General features: G+C 43.6%; 1 protein-coding gene across 1 annotated transcript in view; it reads right to left on the bottom strand.

Moving 5' to 3' along the window:
- Window positions 1–23506, bottom strand: part of vps50 (VPS50 subunit of EARP/GARPII complex) — a 105852-nt gene that overhangs the window by 41156 nt on the left and 41190 nt on the right. Inside the window, exons 18-21 of the mRNA XM_079570538.1 lie at window positions 16423–16605; window positions 15985–16103; window positions 13734–13840; window positions 10828–10949 (exon numbers count right to left, since the gene is read on the bottom strand). Coding sequence (XP_079426664.1) covers window positions 10828–10949; window positions 13734–13840; window positions 15985–16103; window positions 16423–16605 — 531 coding nt within the window. The remainder of the gene's footprint in view (window positions 1–10827; window positions 10950–13733; window positions 13841–15984; window positions 16104–16422; window positions 16606–23506) is intronic.

Here is a 23506-nt window from a genome sequence, read left to right as displayed (position 1 = left end):
GGAGCCTCCAGCTTTAGATGGAGTGTGTCTACCCTGGTGCTGACGGCTCTCTCTGGCCCTGCATAATGAGGCACAGGAGTGATCGCGCCTCATGGCCAAACTCGCACAACTGGAGTCTGCCCCCTAGTGTCAATACTTCAACGTGTTTGAGCCCACTGTCTTTAATAGGGGCACTGCTATTTAGCGCGTAAGGGTGAGAGAGTGCTCCGCTTCTATGGAGGCATGGAGAACCATGGGCAAATCTTTTAGCGGACTTACTTTACCCAATAAATTGGTCTCACTCTGAAATGCTGTACAGTATGACATGAAGAGCATGTATCTGTCAGATGGTAACGTTCTTCTCTTGAAGAGAAAAGATTGATGCTAAAGAGCCAGATGCTGTGTGCCGACCGGGCTGTCGAGCCTCACGCCTTCGCCTGCTGCTCAGTCCTCTGTGCAGCCGACCCCTATGGCACCCTCTGTGGGTGGTGAGCTCAGAGGAAGGCGGGCCCACGTCGTCCCTTTGGTTTGAGCCCGAGGCTAGTATAGGAGCCCCAACCAGGGTGGGGCAACGGAATGCAGAATTTCTAAAGTTTTTATCATAGATGTATTTGTGGGAGGTCATGTGACCATCCACATAATAAATCTAGTGTGTCACAAGTTTCTGAAAGTGCTACATAGTAGTCCTTATTCACTGACTACACACTCTGTGGTGGTTAGCTGTTATTGAAGCCACAGCCGCCCTGGAGCAGAATGTCCATGTTGTTCATATCCTGATCTCTTATTATGTCAGTGCCCTCTGCTGGACATGTATGAAAATCTTTCCTTATTTTAATTTAAGTTGCCCCCTAGTGGCTGGAATGAGCATTCTGGTTATTCTTTAAAAACTCTGCACAGGAAAGGGCTTTTTTTTTTAACATACTCTAGAATTTATGCTCTACAAGGCAAGGGCCGGATTAAATCATCTCGGGCTGCATGTGTGACACCCCTGCACTAGAAGAAGCACCTGCTGAACATTGTTTGGACCCTTGAAGCACTCACCCATCCTTTGTCTAGTCGAATGCTAAATTGGTCTGTTTCCTTACATGTCTCCATCAGTCACACAATTTCGGGACGCAACTTGCCCAGAGACACGTTGAAGGTTCACTGTTACCTATTAATATTCAGGATAAGGTGCAGACTAAATGTGCTTCTGAAAATCCTTGTAACATACTTGCTCAGCCAGTCCCTTATGTGCTGGCCACAGAGCTGTGCAGAGCTTGGACTGCGGTCCACTGCTCTCTCACTGCTGTGGATTACTCCATTACTTGGTCTACAGGAGCAGAAAGCTTTGAAAACACAGAAACAAGGCTGCGCTGTGCCTCGGTGTACACAGAGAGCGCAGTGCCACATAAATCCAGTTAAACTGAAGTATGTGCAGCAGATTTAGCCAATTAGGATTCTACTGCAGCACTTACACTGACTTTGACCCAGGGTCAAACCCCGGACAGGCTCCTGATTCTGGTTCAATTCTATAAAGATTCTATAAGGTCTACCCTCCCTGGTGGACATAAAGATACTGAACAAAACCCATGTCAGCATAGTGTGGTAAAGTAAACTGATGACATTTTGCTCTGAGCTCAGGCCAGCAGCCTGAGCCTACGCGTCTTCTTTTATGATAAATGTATAAATCACGTGTTTAAAGCCCCACACGGTTTGAGAAAAGCCTCTGAAGTGCCGTGATGCGGCGTGTGACGATCGAGATGTACGGGAAGTATTGTGAGAGACAAAAGTGTTTCTGGGCAACAAAGAGATTTTCACAACTATCTCCAACTTTCACAATCAAAAACAAGATCACTCAGGTATTGTAGCTTTAAAGGGGGCCTATTATGCAAAATCGACTTTTTCAAGCTTTACATCATGTTATTAAGTCATTCCCTCATTAAAACCATGCCTGAAGTGTTGCCTTGGCACATTCACGTATTTTCGAGTAATCTGTAGAAACTCTGATGGCAGCCATTTTAGGGATAAAACGCCTGATTCCTTCAGGAAACGCCCTCGACCTCCAGGATACGCCTCCGACCTTTCGTCACCAGCCGAGTAACCAACCACTGCCCCTCAGCAGAACCCCCTCCCCGCAGTGTCTAGCCCTAAGATGTAAACAGAGTCATCATGGAGGATTAGCTTCATGTGTTGTGAACCGGAGCCACAGCAGACTTTTACAAAGACACACATCAGTGTTTCTGTTACCGAAACAACCAGGATTAAAACCGGTGACAAGAACACTTATTTCAGTGTCTGGTTCTGCGCTGGGCCTTGATGATGCACAGAGCCTCCGGAGAAAGCTAATGCTAAGCTAAACCTCGAGTCATCACGTGAAAACGAGAAATATGCACAAATAAAGTCAATAAAACCACCACACACATAAAGAACCGTTTAACAATGATCACACACGGAGCCAGGCTTGTTGATTTGGAAGTTTATTGCTCACATTTCATCTACAATGGGTCATAGCCGAGTGGTTTTCTCCCGGAGCTAACAAGCTAGCCGCGACAAGCTAACGGGAAAATTCACTGAATACAAGCATATTATGCATTGAAAACGTCACTAAAACAGGCAACTGCTTGAAGCAGCCTTTATGATGATCACACACGGAGCCTGGCTTGTTGATTGTGTAGTTTATTGCTCTCATTTCATCTACAGTGAGTCGTAGCCGAGTGGTTTCTCCCGGAGCTAAGGCACTATTAGCCGCGACAAGCTAACAACCTTCACCTTCACAACATTCATTGAAAACAGGCAGCATATTATGCACAAATAACGTCAATAAAGCAGGCAACTACTCGAAGCAGCCTTTACGATGATCACACAATGAGCCTGGCTTTACACATTTGTGGTTTATTACAGACTTTTCATCAACAATGAGCTGTAGTCGATTATAACAAGCTAACGGGTAACCTCGAAAAAACATTGTCCACTTGCACAGATAATGTCCGTCTTTGAATCGTATGGGCTCCTGCAGATCCTGGTGTCGTCCATGGGGGTACAGTTAGAGATCCATAGGGCATGGCAGATGCAAAGAGATAGCCTCCAAACAGCAGTTATTTTTCAGGCAAGAGCCCCTTCCAAGCGTCCGGTGTGGAAGGTTTGTTTCCAAATAATATCCTGTGTGGCCATTGTTCACAAAGTGATAAACAGTAGGTCCTTTCCAACAATAAAAATTAAAATGCACCGATCGTAGTTTCAATACTTGAGACAACGAGCGGAGTGTTGTTGTGATGCCACAGACAGCGTGTGGAGGGGGCGTGTCGGAAAGGGTCAGAGGTTCTTAAAGAGACAGAGGCCTATTTCAAGTCATTTGCTAACGCCATTTTGAAAGAGCAATTTTATACAAGGCAGTTGTTCTAATTTACTGCATTGACAGACCAACAGAAGGTTTCGTCATCATTGTAGTGTCCTATAGACTGGTGCTATGTGGCTGAAAAAAGCATAATACCCCCTCTTTAAAATGTATTTTCAAACAAGGCACAATACAACTATATACTGGTAATCTTGAAGCATATTATCCTATAATATAGTTTGGCAACATCTATCACTCTACTTTTGGACGCATGACTGCACAACTAAAACCTTAAATGATATCAAATGTTCACTTAGGGACATGGATGCCGCTTTTATCTCCTATACACAGTATAAATAACATCCACTTTTACAATGTAAAATGAGTATTTTCCTCCAACTGCTCTGCACAGAAGTTGACTGAAAACAAATAGGTTAAGTTCACATGACAGTTTAATATTGAGGGCCTCTGTCAAACGGTAGATGTCACAGCCACTAAGGGCCTGGTGCTCCCCTGGCTGAGAATCATACAGTCAATATCCAAAATGCACAGGTATTTACCGTTTGAATATGAATGAGGATGGGAAAGTCGAGCTTCTCCATCTCAATAGGAAGAGGGCACAGAGAGCAGTGCCCCAACGACCTGGCACCACATGAACCCGGTTAAACATTCAGGCACATTAGCATTTTCAGAGCAGGGTCTGTATAAGAGAGAGCCATTACTGAGGAGAGGGGCACTGGCAAGGAGATGAGCCTGACACAGCCTCACTGAACCTGCCCAAACTACAGCACAGCCTCACTGAACCTGCCCAAACTACAGCACGGCCTCACTGAACCTGCCAAACTACAGCACAGCCTCACTGAACCTGCCAAACTACAGCACAGCCTCACTGAACCTGCCCAAACTACAGCACAGCCTCACTGAACCTGCCAAACTACAGCACAGCCTCACTGAACCTGCCCAAACTACAGCACAGCCTCACTGAACCTGCCAAACTACAGCACAGCCTCACTGAACCTGCCAAACTACAGCACGGCCTCACTGAACCTGCCCAAACTACAGCACAGCCTCACTGAACCTGCCCAAACTACAGCACAGCCTCACTGAACCTGCCCAAACTACAGCACAGCCTCACTGAACCTGTCAAACTACAGCACAGCCTCACTGAACCTGCCCAAACTACAGCACAGCCTCACTGAACCTGCCCAAACTACAGCACAGCCTCACTGAACCTGCCAAACTACAGCACGGCCTCACTGAACCTGCCAAACTACAGCACAGCCTCACTGAACCTGCCAAACTACAGCACAGTCCCAATGAACCTGCCCAAACTACAGCACAGCCTCACTGAACCTGCCAAACTACAGCACAGCCTCACTGAACCTGCCAAACTACAGCACAGGCTCACTGAACCTGCCAAACTACAGCACAGCCTCACTGAACCTGCCCAAACTACAGCACAGCCTCACTGAACCTGTCAAACTACAGCACAGCCTCACTGAACCTGCCCAAACTACAGCACAGCCTCACTGAACCTGTCAAACTACAGCACAGCCTCACTGAACCTGCCCAAACTACAGCACAGCCTCACTGAACCTGCCAAACTACAGCACAGCCTCACTGAACCTGCCCAAACTACAGCACAGCCTCACTGAACCTGCCAAACTACAGCATAGCCTCACTGAACCTGCCCAAACTACAGCACAGCCTCACTGAACCTGTCAAACTACAGCACAGGCTCACTGAACCTGCCCAAACTACAGCACAGCCTCACTGAACCTGCGCAAACTACAGCACAGCCTCACTGAACCTGCGCAAACTACAACACAGCCTCACTGAACCTGCCCAAACTACAGCACAGCCTCACTGAACCTGCCAAACTACAGCACAGCCTCACTGAACCTGCCCAAACTACAGCACAGCCTCAATGAACCTGCCCAAACTACAGCACAGTCCCAATGAACCTGTCCAAACTACAGCACAGCCTCACTGAACCTGCCAAACTACAGCACGGCCTCACTGAACCTGCCCAAACTACAGCACAGCCTCACTGAACCTGCCAAACTACAGCACGGCCTCACTGAACCTGCCAAACTACAGCACAGCCTCACTGAACCTGCCAAACTACAGCACAGCCTCACTGAACCTGCCAAACTACAGCACAGGCTCACTGAACCTGTCAAACTACAGCACAGCCTCACTGAACCTGTCAAACTACAGCACAGGCTCACTGAACCTGCCCAAACTACAGCACAGCCTCACTGAACCTGCGCAAACTACAGCACAGCCTCACTGAACCTGCGCAAACTACAACACAGCCTCACTGAACCTGCCAAACTACAGCACAGCCTCACTGAACCTGCCAAACTACAGCACAGCCTCACTGAACCTGCCCAAACTACAGCACAGCCTCAATGAACCTGCCCAAACTACAGCACAGTCCCAATGAACCTGTCCAAACTACAGCACAGCCTCACTGAACCTGCCCAAACTGCAGCACAGCCTCACTGAACCTGCCAAACTACAGCACAGCCTCACTGAACCTGTCCAAACTACAGCACAGCCTCACTGAACCTGTCCAAACTACAGCACAGCCTCACTGAACCTGCCAAACTACAGCACAGCCTCACTGAACCTGCCCAAACTACAGCACAGCCTCACTGAACCTGTCCAAACTACAGCACAGCCTCACTGAACCTGTCCAAACTACAGCACAGCCTCACTGAACCTGCCAAACTACAGCACAGCCTCACTGAACCTGTCCAAACTACAGCACAGCCTCACTGAACCTGCCCAAACTACAGCACAGCCTCACTGAACCTGCCCAAACTACAGCACAGCCTCACTGAACCTGCCCAAACTACAGCACAGCCTCACTGAACCTGCCCAAACTACAGCACAGCCTCACTGAACCTGCCCAAACTACAGCACAGCCTCACTGAACCTGCCCAAACTACAGCACAGCCTCACTGAACCTGCCCAAACTACAGCACAGCCTCACTGAACCTGCCCAAACTACAGCACAGCCTCACTGAACCTGCCCAAACTACAGCACAGCCTCACTGAACCTGCCAATCTACAGCACAGGCTCACTGAACCTGCCCAAACTACAGCACAGCCTCACTGAACCTGCCCAAACTACAGCACAGCCTCACTGAACCTGCCCAAACTACAGCACAGCCTCACTGAACCTGCCAAACTACAGCACAGCCTCACTGAACCTGCCCAAACTACAGCACAGCCTCACTGAACCTGCCCAAACTACAGCACAGCCTCACTGAACCTGCCAAACTACAGCACAGCCTCACTGAACCTGCCAAACTACAGCACAGCCTCACTGAACCTGCCAAACTACAGCACAGCCTCACTGAACCTGCCCAAACTACAGCACAGCCTCACTGAACCTGTGCAAACTACAGCACAGCCTCACTGAACCTGTGCAAACTACAGCACAGCCTCACTGAACCTGCCAAACTACAGCACGGCCTCACTGAACCTGCCCAAACTACAGCACAGCCTCACTGAACCTGCCAAACTACAGCACAGCCTCACTGAACCTGCCCAAACTACAGCACAGCCTCACTGAACCTGCCAAACTACAGCACGGCCTCACTGAACCTGCCCAAACTACAGCACAGCCTCACTGAACCTGCCAAACTACAGCACAGTCCCGATGAACCTGCCCAAACTACAGCACAGCCTCACTGAACCTGCCCAAACTACAGCACAGCCTCACTGAACCTGCCAAACTACAGCACGGCCTCACTGAACCTGCCCAAACTACAGCACAGCCTCACTGAACCTGCCAAACTACAGCACAGCCCCAATGAACCTGTCCAAACTGCAGCACAGTCCCAATTAACCAGCCAAACTACAGCACAGCCTCACTGAACCTGCCAAACTACAGCACAGCCCCAATGAACCTGTCCAAACTGCAGCACAGTCCCAATTAACCAGCCAAACTACAGCACAGCCTCACTGAACCTGTCCAAACTACAGCACAGGCTCACTGAACCTGCCCAAACTACAGCACAGCCTCAATGAACCTGCCCAAACTACAGCACAGCCTCACTGAACCTGCCAAACTACAGCACAGCCTCAATGAACCTGCCCAAACTACAGCACAGCCTCACTGAACCTGCCCAAACTACAGCACAGCCTCAATGAACCTGCCCAAACTACAGCACAGCCTCACTGAACCTGCCAAACTACAGCACAGGCTCACTGAACCTGCCAAACTACAGCACAGCCTCACTGAACCTGCCAAACTACAGCACAGCCTCACTGAACCTGCCCAAACTACAGCACAGCCTCAATGAACCTGCCCAAACTACAGCACAGCCTCACTGAACCTGCCCAAACTACAGCACAGCCTCACTGACAATGCTACGCCGTGTGCTTTGATCTGCCTCACTCCTCTTGAATTGAGATTGGGCCAAAAAAGACACCATGGACCAGAGCTGATTCAGAGGTTTCTCATAGAATAATGCAAAGAAGTGTAAAGTGCTGGTTCCACCTGTTTCGGGTCGGGCTCAGGCAGAAATGGTAAACTCTGCTCCACACTGCTCCTGTCACCACCTCTCTCTCCTCATTTCTTCCTCTTCTCTCTGAGATCATTCATGAATAGCCTGCTACATATATTCTCTTTAATCATTTATGCTTTCCAGTTCACAATGCACAATGTATACTTGAGAATGAAACACTTGGTCTGGAGAAAAGCAAAGAAAACCCAGATAGAAGCACCAGGCTCCGGTGTCAGGTGCTCCGTGCTGAAGTCCATGTGCAGCACCACTCAGGATACAAACCTGAACCAGTCTAAGGATATAGTTTGGATTCACGTGATGTCACGACATTCTAAAGAGCCTCTAAGTTGAACATTAAGGTGGTGCAGCTGAAAATGACATGACATGACAATGTTAACTGTCTTAAGATTTCTAGTCTTAGATTATCACTCATTTCTCTGTAATTCCTGGGTCAATTGACATGAAACAAAAACTGTCACAAAGTTCAAAGTCCTCTCTTCCAGCAAATATGAACAATGGACTAATTATTTCCTCATAAAAGCGTCCAAAAGTGGAGACAATATTCAAAAACATGAGCGGGATGTTGGTCAGTAGAAAAAGAATAATGTGAATCCAAACACTGTCAAATAATGATCAGGGAAAACATTTTCTTTATGGGAATTTCTTTCAAAAAAGGTTTCTCTCCCATAGAGTTGCACTGGCCCCTGCGTCGATGGAAATAGAATTCTAGAACATGAACGTGACCTATTGTGAAAATGTAGGTCCGACCCAAAGATGGCTCAAGTTTGTGTTGCACCCGTGCTGGGACAGAGAATCTGAGAATCTAAATTCTACCCTCGGCTGTGTGCCAGCACAGAGAGTGTTCAGGTATTTCATGAGTTGAGAAATTACAGCGGAATTAATCTGGCACATTTCCCACACAAGCACATTATGAAGTCACATTCCTGAACAGCAATAGGAAAACAGCAGCGACAGTAAAATCATCTGTGTCATGTGCTCACCTGTTAACTTTCATTTTTAGACGGTCAGGCAGAAGTTAAGAATCAGCGGCAGCATCTTTTATAAATGCATTTGTGACTCCCTGGATCATTAAGTCGGTTTTAACCGTGGGAATAAGCTTTTACCTGTACATGTAAACACTTAAAGCAAGAATGGGATCTATTTCTATTATTTGTCTGCACCTTTCGGATGTGCGTCCTGATCGTCCTTGGAATATAAACTATAGGCAATTAAAGCATGCAGACTTTATTTGGATGTAGCGTTTCTTCCAAACCTATACCAGCACCAGAAAGTCTTTACTTTATTTCTATTTGAGCAGTCGGGTTTTCAAGTGCCAGGATAATATTTATTGAGAAAAAAGATAAAGAAGAGAAAACACAACAATGCCCAAAAGGAGTAGAATGTATGGGAAAACTGTTGTGCAAATCAATCTTGTTTTGTCAGCGTGTTGTCAGTGTCGCAGCTTGTGGAAAATATATTGTCTTTGAAAAGTTGGTGAAAAGGCGCTGCAGGCCATGAAAGAGCAGAGTGAAACAGGGAATTATGTATAATTTACAGATACAGATACAAATATGAGGATAAATATGTTATTTTATTGAATGTTTTCAAAATGAGGCATGTCGGCTAAGTGTAGAGATGAAACGCTCCGGTCTGCCCCAGTACGCTCCTATGGAAATGTAGCCTAGTGAGATCAGAATGATTCCCCTCAGTATTTTTTATACAGCTCCCAAATGTAAGCCTTTGCAATCTAAAAATAGAATTACTCGCATGTTTGCGACTGCCAGCCTTAATGCTCTGGTCCACCTTAAAAGAAAACCTTCTCTCTCTACCTTAAGAAAAATGGTGTTATTGTTTTCACAAATGCTGCCTGTCAGCGACGGCAAACCTTCTGTTCTAAAATAGTTCAATATTCCTCCCAGTCACAGGCGCTGGGCCGACCTGCACCAGCCCATGTTCTCTGCGGATGTGTCACGTCACGAGAACCAGGGACACAAGTGGGCAGTCCAAGTTTCGAGAGAAGTTTTTTTTTTGAAAATTGGTGATTTTTGCTTTTTTTGCAGAATCTGTGAGTTGAGATCACAAAGAAGCCTCTCAGTGTTTTAGATAGCAGGATTGGTATATTTAAAAGCATGCATTGGAGGGTTTTATCAACAGTCTATCGGCGCAGTAGAGGCGTGTCATTGTCTGTGTGTCTGTGTGTGCTTAGGTGGCTGCTTCATATGCAGCGCTTTGGCCTCTGTATCTGATATCAAAATTCAATGAAGATGGACGCCACGAAAAGTGTCTTAGATGAGCTGAGCCGTGGCCGGTTCTGTTGTGCAGGTGCCAGGAGGAGGGACAGGCTGCAGCGAGGTGAGCGAGGATAAACATGTACGCTGATAACCAAAGTCTGCATAAGTTTAGTGGATATTGAATAGTTTAAGCGAGGTTACTTGTCGCGCCACGATTCAGCTCTGCTGATTCAATTCAACCTGTTCGCGCAGCTCTGAAAGCGAATCATCGGCGTTCTCACAAAACACAAAACATACAGTCACAAACACAATGTCAAGCACGTCTTAAAGGTTCAGGCAAAGGAGTTTCGGCTTGTAGCGCGATCTATGGAGCTGTCTCTGCAGCACAGAGTGAGGAGAGTGAAGGTGCAGAGAGGAGACGGTAAGTGTGGTGAAGCAGGGGCGGAGCAGAGAAAGTCAGGGGTTGGGAGGAAAACAAATCTGGTGTCCCATTTATAGCGTTCAAATAATATAATGAGTTTTGTAGATGTCAATGTAACAGCTAAAATGACACATCTAAAATGCAACAGAAGGCTGGAAGTGGTATGTGATATGTTTTACTGTAATTCCTTGTTCCCTGTTAAAAGCTCTATGTTTTTTGTGGTTGTGCTCCCACATTTTCCACTGTGCTCCTAAGTTTCAGAATTCGGAGCACAAGCGCTATCAAGAGAAAAAAGTGAATTTGGAGCTCTGTAAGGTGTAAAATGTCGTGTTTAAAGGCAGGTTGTGGAGCACGTACCGTGTCGTTGCATCCAAAGAAGGTGTAGACCGCATACAGGTAGTAGTCAAAGAGCTGCGACACACAGTGGATCACGTCAAACGCGATGGGCTTCAGGATGTTCATCATCTGCATGTACTTCCCTGAGGGAGGACAACGGGACACAGACTCACTCACTGCAGGACAGGACAGGAGCTCCTCACACATCCCGCCACTTTGGCCATACTCACCCACTGACCAAAGCTTTAACTCATCTAATTCTTTCACTAAAGAAAAAGGTCAACGAGCTGCTTGAAGATATTGTAGATGTGCTAGATACAGTTTTACAGGTATTTGGTATCCACATCAAACACATCTCAATCACTAACTTAATAGAAAATGCTATATCGCTCTAAAGCTGCTTATTCACAGATTCTCAGTGGTCGGGCTCCTGCATTGAAGGTGCAGAAAATAATCACTGGAGTCAATGAAGAAAAACAACAGTGAGCAAAACCCAAGAGCACATGTGCAACTATGCATTTCAATGCTCAATTGTACCACTCTTAAGACTAAATGAAGGCTTCAAAGAGATAAGATGAAGATTTTTCTGTGTGCATTAAAGTTTTAGCTCATAAAGAACCAGGATTTAAGATGCTCTGGGAATTACCTTTTACATCACTTTTACTTCACTCAAGTCACTTTTTAATCTCCTTTTTTGACCGGATTAAAGTAAAAGTGTTAAGTGGGCAAACACATGCAATTTCCTACACCTTGGGGCATTTCATCACCTGAAATAAAAGAGACTGGTGGACTAAACTAAATGAAATAAAATATAAATAAGCTTTGACTCTTAAAAGATCAGCTTCAATAAGATTAAAGACTAATATCATCCTGAGGTTATAATCGATAGCTAAGATATGGTCATCATTTCAAATTTATGTAAATTCAAGTAATAAGGCAAAGCACAGTCCTGGCAAAGGCGTAAAACATGAAAACTGGGGTCATTAAATGACTTTGCACCAAACCAGAGACCGTAGCCTAAACAGACAGGCTAAAAGAGTTCATATACAGTTGGAGCCAATAGCGCTCACTGCATATTAATGCAGTTTATTTCCCTCTCTCCCCCTCTGCCAGGAATGGGTTTATGAACTTTGTGGGCTGCAAATTATTCACAGTGCTACTCCATCAAGTTATAAACATGAGGGGTTCAGCACTGTGGTCGCCCACTGCTACTTACAGGCCGCCCCAGTGGCATCGAAGCATGGGTCAAATGCAGAGTGCTAATTTCCCAACCGGGACAATAACGTTCATTGGTCTTACAGCTCTTGTTATGGTTTCCCTCGTGCCCACTCTCCTTTCACACTTCCTTTGTCCCCAAAGCCTACTGTCGTTAAGCAGCAGCTTGCCATGAAGGTTTAGCTTTATGTCCTCCGCTGTCCCGGAGAACGAATATGAGACGAATGGGCACTGGGCAGATTGCTAACCCATTGGCCGGGTATTTGACTGATCTTCACTAAATAAACACACATTCAAAGCACAGCACTGTGGATCTCTGAACAGTTAAATGTGAACAGATAATGTCCATTATTTCCCCTAAATTACAGAGAAATCTCCATCCTCCTACAGTATGTGTGCCGCTTCTCCAACACACAACAAAATACTTTCAGTTTAAAGATTGGTTTCAAATATGAACATTTAACAATACAAATATACAGAGAGACAAAAACCTTTCTATAGTTTTCCAAAATCTGTGACAAATGTGTTGACTTTAAAACATTTGAAAGTGGCTACTCTAATACTTTAACTGATGTCGAGTTTTCATTTGATACTTATAACTAAGTGAAACTTGAGTCTGTATTTCTACAAAGTGTGAGCACTTCTACCACCACTGCACTGTAAACAACGGTCTGCTACTGGCTACGTTTACATGGAAAACAAAAATCTGATCATAATCTGAAAACTGGAGTTCTCATGGAAACAGCATAATGTGATATACATAATCTGATATCCACATAACCTGATTTCTTTCTGATCTTTCACATGTGTAGATAAACTAACCAGGAAAATACAGCAGAGGCCAAACTAAGACAAAGATTAAAACATGTTATGAAAAGAGTATTTTTGATAGAACCTGGAGTTTCGGGTTCTCTGACTTCTGAAGAGAATGCAAACACATCAGATCTGATTATTGGGTTATCTGATTTCTCCAGTTCTGATTTTTGATCATGTAAACGAAGCCACTGAGAAAAAAGTTGATTAGTGCATTGGTCACAATGCCACACCAGTGGAGCTATAGTCCAGTGGAGCTATAGTCCAGTGGAGCTATAGTCCAGTGGAGCTATAGTCCAGTAGAGCCATAGTCCAGTGGGGCTATAGTCCAGTGGAGCTATAGTCCAGTAGAGCTATAGTCCAGTAGAGCTATAGTCCAGTAGAGCTATAGTCCAGTAGAGCCATAGTCCAGTGGGGCTATAGTCCAGTGGAGCTATAGTCCAGTGGAGCTATAGTCCAGTAGAGCCATAGTCCAGTGGAGCTATAGTCCAGTGGAGCTATAGTCCAGTAGAGCTATAGTCCAGTAGAGCTATAGTCCAGTGGAGCTATAGTCCAGTGGAGCTATAGTCCAGTGGAGCTATAGTTCAGTGGAGCTATAGTCCAGTGGAGCTATAGTCCAGTAGAGCTATAGTCCAGTGGAGCTATAGTTCAGTGGAGCTATAGTCCAGTGGAGCTATAGTCCAGTGGAGCTATAGTCCAGTGGAGCTATAGTCCTGTGGAGCTATAGTCCAGTGGAGCTATAGTCCAGTGGAGCTATAGTCCAGTGGAGCTATAGTCCAGTGGAGCTATAGTCCAGTGGAGCTATAGTCCAGTGGAGCTATAGTTCAGTGGAGCTATAGTCCAGTGGAGCTATAGTCCAGTGGATCTACACCAGTGGTTCTACACTTGTGGACACTCACCCAGCAGGCGGATGACGTTGAGTGTGGTGTTGGTCAGGATGGGCTGGTTGGCCTTGTTCAGGTTGTAGTCAGACTTCTTCCTGCTGCGGATGGTTTCCCGGGAGACACTGCGGTGGGGGGTCAGAGGTCAGCGGCGTGAGAAAAGCGGGCGAACAGTGATCAGGGTTAACTGCACTAATCCCGTCTGACGCACAGAGAGACGGAGATAATGGATCAGAGCCCTTCGGTGAGGGTGCGTCACGTGGAGCCCGTTATGAGGGTCGGTTAACCCATTTGACCTTCTCTAATTCAGCATTAGCATTCTCATCCGGGGCAGGGTGTCAACACACTGACTATAGGTCATTAAAGCGATTATACGGCTAGATGTAGGAAACAATCAGATCACAGACCATTCATTACGGTCTGGCCTGAGCTCTGATGAATTCATAAGCAACTTGGAGTGAATCATTACAAGAAGTCATCTCATTATGATACATCGAAACCTTCTATAGATAATGGAGGTAGAGTTTGCGGTGAACCTCTTCACCCAGCGCATTTTCTCCAGTTCAGCTTTGCCTACATCTAAAAGCTTGACTGCAGAGCTTGGCCAGTGCAACACCTCATTTGAAAGCAAAGGCCTGCAAAACTGCGTTTTTGTCATGTTTTTGTCTCATTTTTACTCAGTTCAGGTGGAGGTTAAGAGGTTAAACAACATGTAAATCTCTCTACATGGTTAACTCTTTCAGGACACCGCAGCCACGTTTTCTTTGGGGTAAAAGTACATAAAATATACTCCAGGAATAAAGATAACACACACCCCACCAGCCCCGATGACCAGAGCAGCAGTCGCAAAATAAACCTTAAAGGCTGGTACCGAGCAGGAAAAAGGAGTCAGGCCATGTGAGAGGAAAACAGAATGGCTGAAAGTGCTTTGACTTTAAAACACAGTTACTGGATGGATTTTTCCTATGACATTTACCAGAGTGTGGGCTGGTGCCTCCCTCTGCCCCTCTGAAACTGCACTCTTGACTGCTATAAGAAGAGCAAACTCTCAGATTGTTGAGACGCCCATCTTTGCAAGGAGAGGGGCCCATCTCTGACCTCCAGTGAGTAGTAGCATATACTGACTTTTAGGGATAGATCTGCCCATACCCTAGTATCGATATATCTATACCAACCAGCTACTTTTTAAGTATCACTACTAATATGCAAATGCAAAATGAAAGTGCGGCATCAATTACAAACACAAAAGGACGATTTACTTGATTGTTCTGAGCCAAAACACCTCACAGCATCAGAGGACTGAACTGACTTTATTTGTCATTCAATGCATATTCATTCAAGTACACAGCACAACCTTTCATTGAATTGTACTCACACTTTCTAAAAACTGGCAATTATTAAAAAAATAAATGAGTAAAGTGCAAGCAACATGTGCAGAACGTCCTTTTGAGTCATTCAATCATTCACAGTCTAGTTGTCGCTAGAAAAAATGTATAGTATCTTGCAATCCTGAAAAAAATGCTACGGAATCTCATTCTTGAATGTATTTCATTCCACATTGACATTGTTTAATTAACCAGTTAAAGTAATATCATTTTCAATTCACTTAACAATATTATAAAAGAACCAGTTTTAGAAATGTATATTACCATATGAAATGAACAATATCGGTATAGACAAAAATGACCCCAAGAGTATCGGTATTGCATTGATTAAAAAAAAGGTAGCATCGGCCATCACTACTAGCTTACTGCCGGCAGGCAAGCTCACTTAAGTCTCGTCAAAGCTCAGACACAAAGAGATAAGGTTATATGAGGTTGCTGCCGAGCACTTACATCATGTGAATATCCCACAGCCTCCTGACTGATCTACAACAGTGTAAACTCCAAAAGAGGCCTATAGTGAGGCGTTGCAGCCTGCGCAGCTTTGTCAAAGCGGTTAGCCATAAAATCTTTTTTTATTTTCCAGTTAGAAGTAGAGCCACAGATTCATGTTGATCTTAATAAATAAACATAGTCTTTGATGAATTTGTTTTAGGCCCTTGATATACGAAACCAATCAAGCTCCTGAGCTTTAAAGCCCAGACGTCTTCACCAAACGCAGATGGCCATGTTTTCAGTCTCGCTCTGCTGCCAGAGCCACCGGAGCACAGAACTCGGTGTATACAACATACCTTATTTTTCAAGTTACAGTGTAAAAAAAATACCACGGCTCATGTGTCTAAAGTAGTTTAAAAAGGACACAATTTAGGATCTAAAAAGTGCTGTACCTCTTGAGTGGAGCGTCCCCCGTGTTCTCGTCCACATAGTCCTGCTTAAGTTCATCTGCGACATCGCTGTCACTGTCGTACTCCTGGTACACGCTCTTCTCCAGCTCATCCGACTCGTACTGCAGCACAGAGCATTCTCACAGTGAGAGGCTTCAACAATGCTTTACAATCAGAAGCATCTTGCTCATAACAGACTTTTTAAAGATTCAAAGTGGACGGCCTTGAGATTGACAAATATCAAACTGTTAATTCAATCATTTTGAGAGGAACAAAGTGATCGCTTCAGTGGGTAGAATTGTCTGTAAGGGTCAGGTGCTCTTCAGAATCAAAAAGTAAGTATAGGCAAAAAAAAAGAGAGAAATCCGAGGCACTCTGATACCTGGTAACTGTCGCACCCTAATCTGACACTTGTACCCAGCTGTCCCTCAGCAGACGTACCCCGTTTGAAGCCAGCACGTCCTCGCTCTCCTCCTCCTTCTGCTCCATGTGCATCTCAAACGGGTTTCCTTCCAGGAGGTACTGCTGAAACAGGCCGAGCTGCAGGCCCGGCAAAGCCCCTGAAGAGGCCAGTTTGCTGGGGGAGACTGAGGGAGAGCGACACTGGCCCAGGAACTTGAACTCCTGCAGATACACAGCATCAGCATCATCATCACACAACATCATCATCACACATCATCATCATACAACATCACACAACATCATCATCAACACACATCATCATCATCACACAGCATCATCATCATCATCACACAGCATCATCATTATCATCACACAGCATCATCATTATCATCACACAGCATCATCATTATCATCACACAGCATCATCATTATCATCACACAGCATCATCATTATCATCACACAGCATCATTATGATCATCACACAACATCATCATCATCACATATCATCATTATCATCACACAGCATCATCATTATCATCACACAGCATCAGCATCATCATCACACAACATCATCATCAACACACATCATCATCATCATCATCATCACACATCATTATCATCACACAGCATCATCATTATCATCACACAGCATCATCATCATCACATATCATCATTATCATCACACAGCATCATCATTATCATCACACAGCATCAGCATCATCATCACACAACATCATCATCATCACACAGCATCATCATTATCATCACACATCATTATCATCACACAGCATCATCATTATCATCACACAGCATCATCATTATCATCACACAACATCATCATCACACAGCATCATCATTATCATAACACTGCATCATCATTATCATCACACTGCATCATTATCATCATCACCATCACACAGCATCATCATTATCATCACACAACATCATTATCATCACACAGCATCATCATTATCATCACACAGCATTATCATCATCATCACACATCATCATCATTATCATCACACAGCATCATCATTATCATCACACATCATCATCATCACACATCATTATCATCACACAGCATCATCAATATCATCACACAGCATCATCATTATCATCACACAGCATCATTATCATCACACGGCATCATCATTATCATCACACAACATCATCATTATCATCACACAGCATCATCATCATCACACGGCATCATCATTATCATCACACAACATCATCATTATCATCACACAGCATCATCATTATCATCACACGGCATCATCATTATCATCACACAGCATCATCATCATCATCATCACACATCATCATTATCATCACACATCATCATCATCACACAGCATTATCATCACACAGCATCATCATTATCATCACACGGCATCATCATTATCATCACACAGCATCATTATCATCACACATCATCATCATTATCATCACACAACATCATCATTATCATCACACATCATCATTATCATCACACAGCATCATCATTATCATCACACAACATCATCATTATCATCACACATCATTATCATTATCATCACACATCATTATCATCACACATCATCATCATTATCATCACACATCATTATCATTATCATCACACATCATTATCATCACACATCATCATCATTATCATCACACATCATGATCATCACACATCATCATCGTTATCATCACACAACATCATCATCATTATCATCACACAGCATCATCATTATCATCACACAGCATCATCATTATCATCACACAGCATCATCATTATCATCACACAACATCATCATTATCATCACACATCATCATCATCATCACACATCATCATCATCATCACACATCATCATCATCATCATCACACATCATCATCATTATCATCACACAGCATCATCATTATCACCACACAGCATCATCATCATCATCATCATCATCATCACACATCATCATCATCATCACACAGCATTATCATCACACAGCATCATCATTATCATCACACAGCATCATCATTATCATCACACATCATCATCATTATCATCACACAGCATCATCATTATCATCACACAGCATCATCATCATCATCATCATCATCACACATCATCATTATCATCACACATCATCATCATCACACAGCATTATCATCACACAGCATCATCATTATCATCACACAGCATCATCATTATCATCACACATCATTATCATCACACATCATCATTATCATCACACAGCATCATCATCATCATCACACTGCATCATCATCATCATCACACATCATTATCATCACACAACATCATCATTATCATCACACTGCATCATCATCATCATCATCACACATCATTATCATCACACAACATCATCATTATCATCATCACACAGCATCATCATTATCATCACACAACATCTTTATCATCACACATCATCATTATCATCACACAGCATCATTATCATCACACAGCATCATCATTATCATCACACATCATCATCATTATCATCACACATCATTATCATTATCATCACACATCATGATCATCACACACCATCATCGTTATCATCACACAACATCATCATCATTATCATCACACAGCATCATCATTATCATCACACAGCATCATCATTATCATCACACAGCATCATCATCATCATCACACATCATCATCATCACACATCATCATCATCATCATCATCATCATCATCACACATCATCATCATTATCATCACACATCATCATCATTATCATCACACATCATCATTATCATCACACATCATCATTATCATCACACATCATCATCATCACACAACATCATCATAATCATCAGGATTGTCATCATCATTATCATCACACAACATCATCATCACACAACATCAAGTGTTCTAGGGAGGCTTTCGAAGCATGAACGATAATGAACAAATTAGGAATAAACAGTACTTATTAAAGGGTAAATGTATTAGAAAGAAATAATATTATATAAGAGCCACTGTAACAGTACAAAACTCAGAAAAGACACACATTTTAAAATCAGGTTATTACAAATATTTTGTATCGCTTTTTCTTAACGTTTCTTACGGTTTTCACTGTTTCTATGTTTTTTTGCTGTAGCACTTTGAGATGTGTTTTCACAATGTATTATTATTATTATTATTATTATTATTATTATTATTATTATTATTACAAACAATAATAAAAAAAATACCTCTGGTGCTGGGGAAAGGCCTGGACTCTGAACTCACACAGCAGAAGCTAATTTTGAGGAAAGACTGACTAACCATGTACAGAGCAGGTAAAAGTCAGGCTGCACAGTTGGAGAGGGTGCAAAGAAGAGCTCTGAAGATCATCCCACACACTGAGGAGAGAGCCTGCTCCTGCTCCTGCTGCTGCTGCTGCTGCTGCTGCTGCTGCTGCTGCTGCTGCTGCTGCTGCTGCTGCTGCTGCTGCTGCTCCACCACAGGGAATCACAGACTGTCACAGCAACAGCAGCTGCCTAAAGCCCACAGATTCCTCTACAGCACTCACACTGGACCGCATCTACTTAGTGCTATTCAATTCCTCATATGACAAATGAAACATGGTCAATGTGTACAGGAGAAGTAACGCAAGTTGGGTAAGAGATGGTATGGCCGTTGGTTCTTTTTAATCTACTTTAGGATGCTTTAAGACAGTGATTCCCCGTCCATATTTCTACAGTTCTGTCACATTTACACTGATGTTGGACTGATGTTTCTCTCTCGTGTTTGTGCATGCACAGCTCACCTCAGCAGTGACGTAGCCTTTTGTTTCAGAAGTGAAGGATTCAATTGTTGATGTCTTTATGTTTAAAGCCACAACGTGTAGAATTTGACCCAAAAAATAAAATTGAAATACAAGCATTTAGTTTATGACAGATTTTCATCAATGAAAAATCCCTCATAAATGTACAAACAAACATGTGCTTTTGCTGTAAGCGGCTCACCTCTCCTAAGACAAGACTACAACTTTACCGGGAGTGGGTACGTCTTCACCTCATTGCCATGGAGATGTCGAGTAAAGTTAGCAGAATTTCAGATTTAAAAAGGTTAAGTTCCAAGGTTAAGTTCCAAGTCCATTCTTTGATTATCCACTGCAGTAACAGCATTCTCATTGGGAGAAGATTTTGTACTGATGGCAACAGCATAGTCCAAAATGCTACACGGTGTACCTTTAAGTACCATTCAGTTTAAGAACTAATGAAATAAGTTGAAACTCAAACCAAGCTTCTAGAACAAAACATTTTACAGTAAAGCAACTCAGTCCAGATGCCTACCTGTTAAATCTTTAAAGCAGTCATCAGAAGTACAGTGGGGCAAAAAAGTATTTAGTCAGCCACCAATTGTGCAAGTTCTCCCACTTAAAATAATGACAGCGGTAAATGATGGTGGAAAATAAGTATTTGGTCACTTCAAACAAGGAAGATCTCTGGCTCTCACAGACCTGTAAATTCTTCTTTAAGAAGCTCTTCTGTCCTCCACTCGTTACCTGTATTAATGGCACCTGTTTGAACTGGTTATCTGTATAAAAGACACCTGTCCACAGCCTCAAACAGTCAGACTCCAAACTCCACTATGGCCAAGACCAAAGAGCTGTCGAAGGACACCAGGAAAAGAATTGTAGACCTGCACCAGACTGGGAAGAGTGAATCTACAATAGGCAGCTTGGTGTGAAAAAATCAACTGTGGAAGCAATTATCAGAAAATGGAAGACATACCAGACCACTGATAATCTCCCTCGATCTGGAGCTCCACGCAAGATCTCATCCCGTGGGGTCAAAATGATCATGAGAACAGTGAGCAAAAATCCCTGAACCACATGGGGGACCTGGTGAATGACCTGCAGAGAGCTGGGACCAAAGTAACAAAGGTCACCATCAGTAACACATTACAACGACAGGGAATCCCAGACGTGTCCATCTGCTTAAGCCAGTGCATGTCCAGGCCCGTCTGAAGTTTGCCAGAGAGCACATGGATGATACAGCAGAGGATTGGGAGAATGTCATGTGGTCAGATGAAACCAAAGTAGAACTTTTTGGTATAAACTCAACTCGTCGTATTTGGAGGAAGAAGAATACTGAGTTGGATCCCAAGAACACAATACCTACTGTGAAGCATGGGGGTGGAAACATCATGCTTTGGGGCTGTTTTTCTGCTAAGGGGACAGGACGACTGATCCGTGTTAAGGAAAGAATGAATGGGGCCATGTATCGTGAGATTTTGAGCCAAAACCTCCTTCCATCAGTGAGAACTTTGAAGATGAAACGTGGCTGGGTCTTCCAGCATGACAATGATCCCAAACACACCGCCCGGGCAACGAAGGACTGGCTCCGTAAGAAGCATTTGAAGGTCCTGGAGTGGCCTAGCCAGTCTCCAGACCTCAACCCCATAGAAAATCTGTGGAGGGAGTTGAAAGTCTGTGTTGCTCGACCACAGCCCCAAAACATCACTGCTCTGGAGAAGATCTGCATGGAGGAATGGGCCAAAATACCAGCTACTGTGTGTGCAAACCTATACAGACCTATAGTAATCGTTTGACCTCTGTTATTGCCAACAAAGGTTATATTACAAAGTTTTGAGTTTAATTTTTGTTATTGACCAAATACTAATTCCTGGCATTCCTGGATTTTTTTTCCACATTCTGTCTCTCACAGTTGAAGTGTACCTATGATGAAAATTACAGACCTCTTTCATTATTTTAAGTGGGAGAACTTGCACAATTGGTGGCTGACTAAATACTTTTTTGCCCCACTGTAGGTGAAATGATAAAGTCCTCATGACTCCTCCGTTGTTACTTTTATGGCCTGCTTACACCCCGACTTCACTAGTTTTGACGGCAGATGTTTTTTTTTTTTAGAGAATGCAATAGTTTTTATGAGGAGAGATGATTTGCCTGCAGATATGGAGCAGCTCGGGGTTTGGGTCTATTCTGCTGATTGGCAAATGAGTTTTTTAGCGAGCTTTATCCGAGCGTGACACAAACAAGATGAAAAATAGATTGTGTTCAAATTAGCTCCATTTATCAGAGGAAGCTGTCTGCGGCGCATGAGGCGGTGAGGGGAATTTCAAGCACAGAGCTATTGACTGCATACATTACACTGGAGCTGATTAGTGCAATGTATGCTGGGATATCGTCAGGCATACTCAACAACACTCATTCTCTAATGTGACATATGCTGCTGTCATTTAGAAGAGCAAGGTTAAACAGGATGTTTATAGCCTGAATCCAGGTTAGAACTTTGCTCCTTTCATCCACTTTACTTTAGTTATTTCTCCTTCAGAAACAACCATGTTTTCCTGGTAACGCTTCGCCAACTTATAAAAAGATTTGGCCGAAAAATAACAAACAAAAATGTTGTTTTAAATGCACTTAAAGCCACACCGCGTAGAATTTTACCCAATAAACAAAATTGAAATACAAGCCTTTATTTTAGGACAGATATTTTCATGATTGAAAAATACCTCATAAATGTACAAACAAACATTTATGAGGCTCACCGCTCCTAAAATATGACTGTAAATTTTACCGGGTGTGGGTACATCTCCAGCTCGTTTCCATGGAGATGTGACTAAAATCCGTAGAATTTGAGATCTAAACAGGTTAGGCTCTCATCCAAATCCAGTCTTTCATTACCCACTGCAGTAATAGCATTTTCTGTGTTGAGCTGGTCATTAGGAGCATGTTTTGTTTTGCCGGCAGCAGTATAGTCCAAAATGTTACGCAGTGTACCTTTAAAAATGACTGCACACATCAAATACAGTGCTGGATATGAAGCTTTATGCCTGACAACAACATTTTAAATGAAGCTAAATTATGTTTTACTTGTAATAGATACAGTAGTTATATTATTATATAGCTTATTGGCTAAAACAGACAGGGCTAAAAAATCCAGCGGGAGAGCGGGCCTAACTCTTTCAGTAGCAATAGCTGCTAGCTTTATGTTAGCTCTCTGCTACAAACAAGCCACTCACTGATCGCGAGGAAATCAGAGCCAGCTCAGGGAGGAATAAGCAAATAAGGGTTAGGGTCAGAAAGTGCGGATTGGCAGAAAATAATAGCTTAACTCATTTCCGGATACATAGCTTCTGTTGCAGTCTGTATTTTACCCTCAGGCG

This window comes from Gobius niger (genome assembly GCF_951799975.1).
Source record: "Gobius niger genome assembly, chromosome: 14".
Classification (NCBI taxonomy): Eukaryota; Metazoa; Chordata; class Actinopteri; order Gobiiformes; family Gobiidae; genus Gobius; species Gobius niger.
The sequence above is the reverse complement of the archived record's forward strand: the minus strand, read 5'-3'. Positions and strand labels throughout refer to the sequence as shown.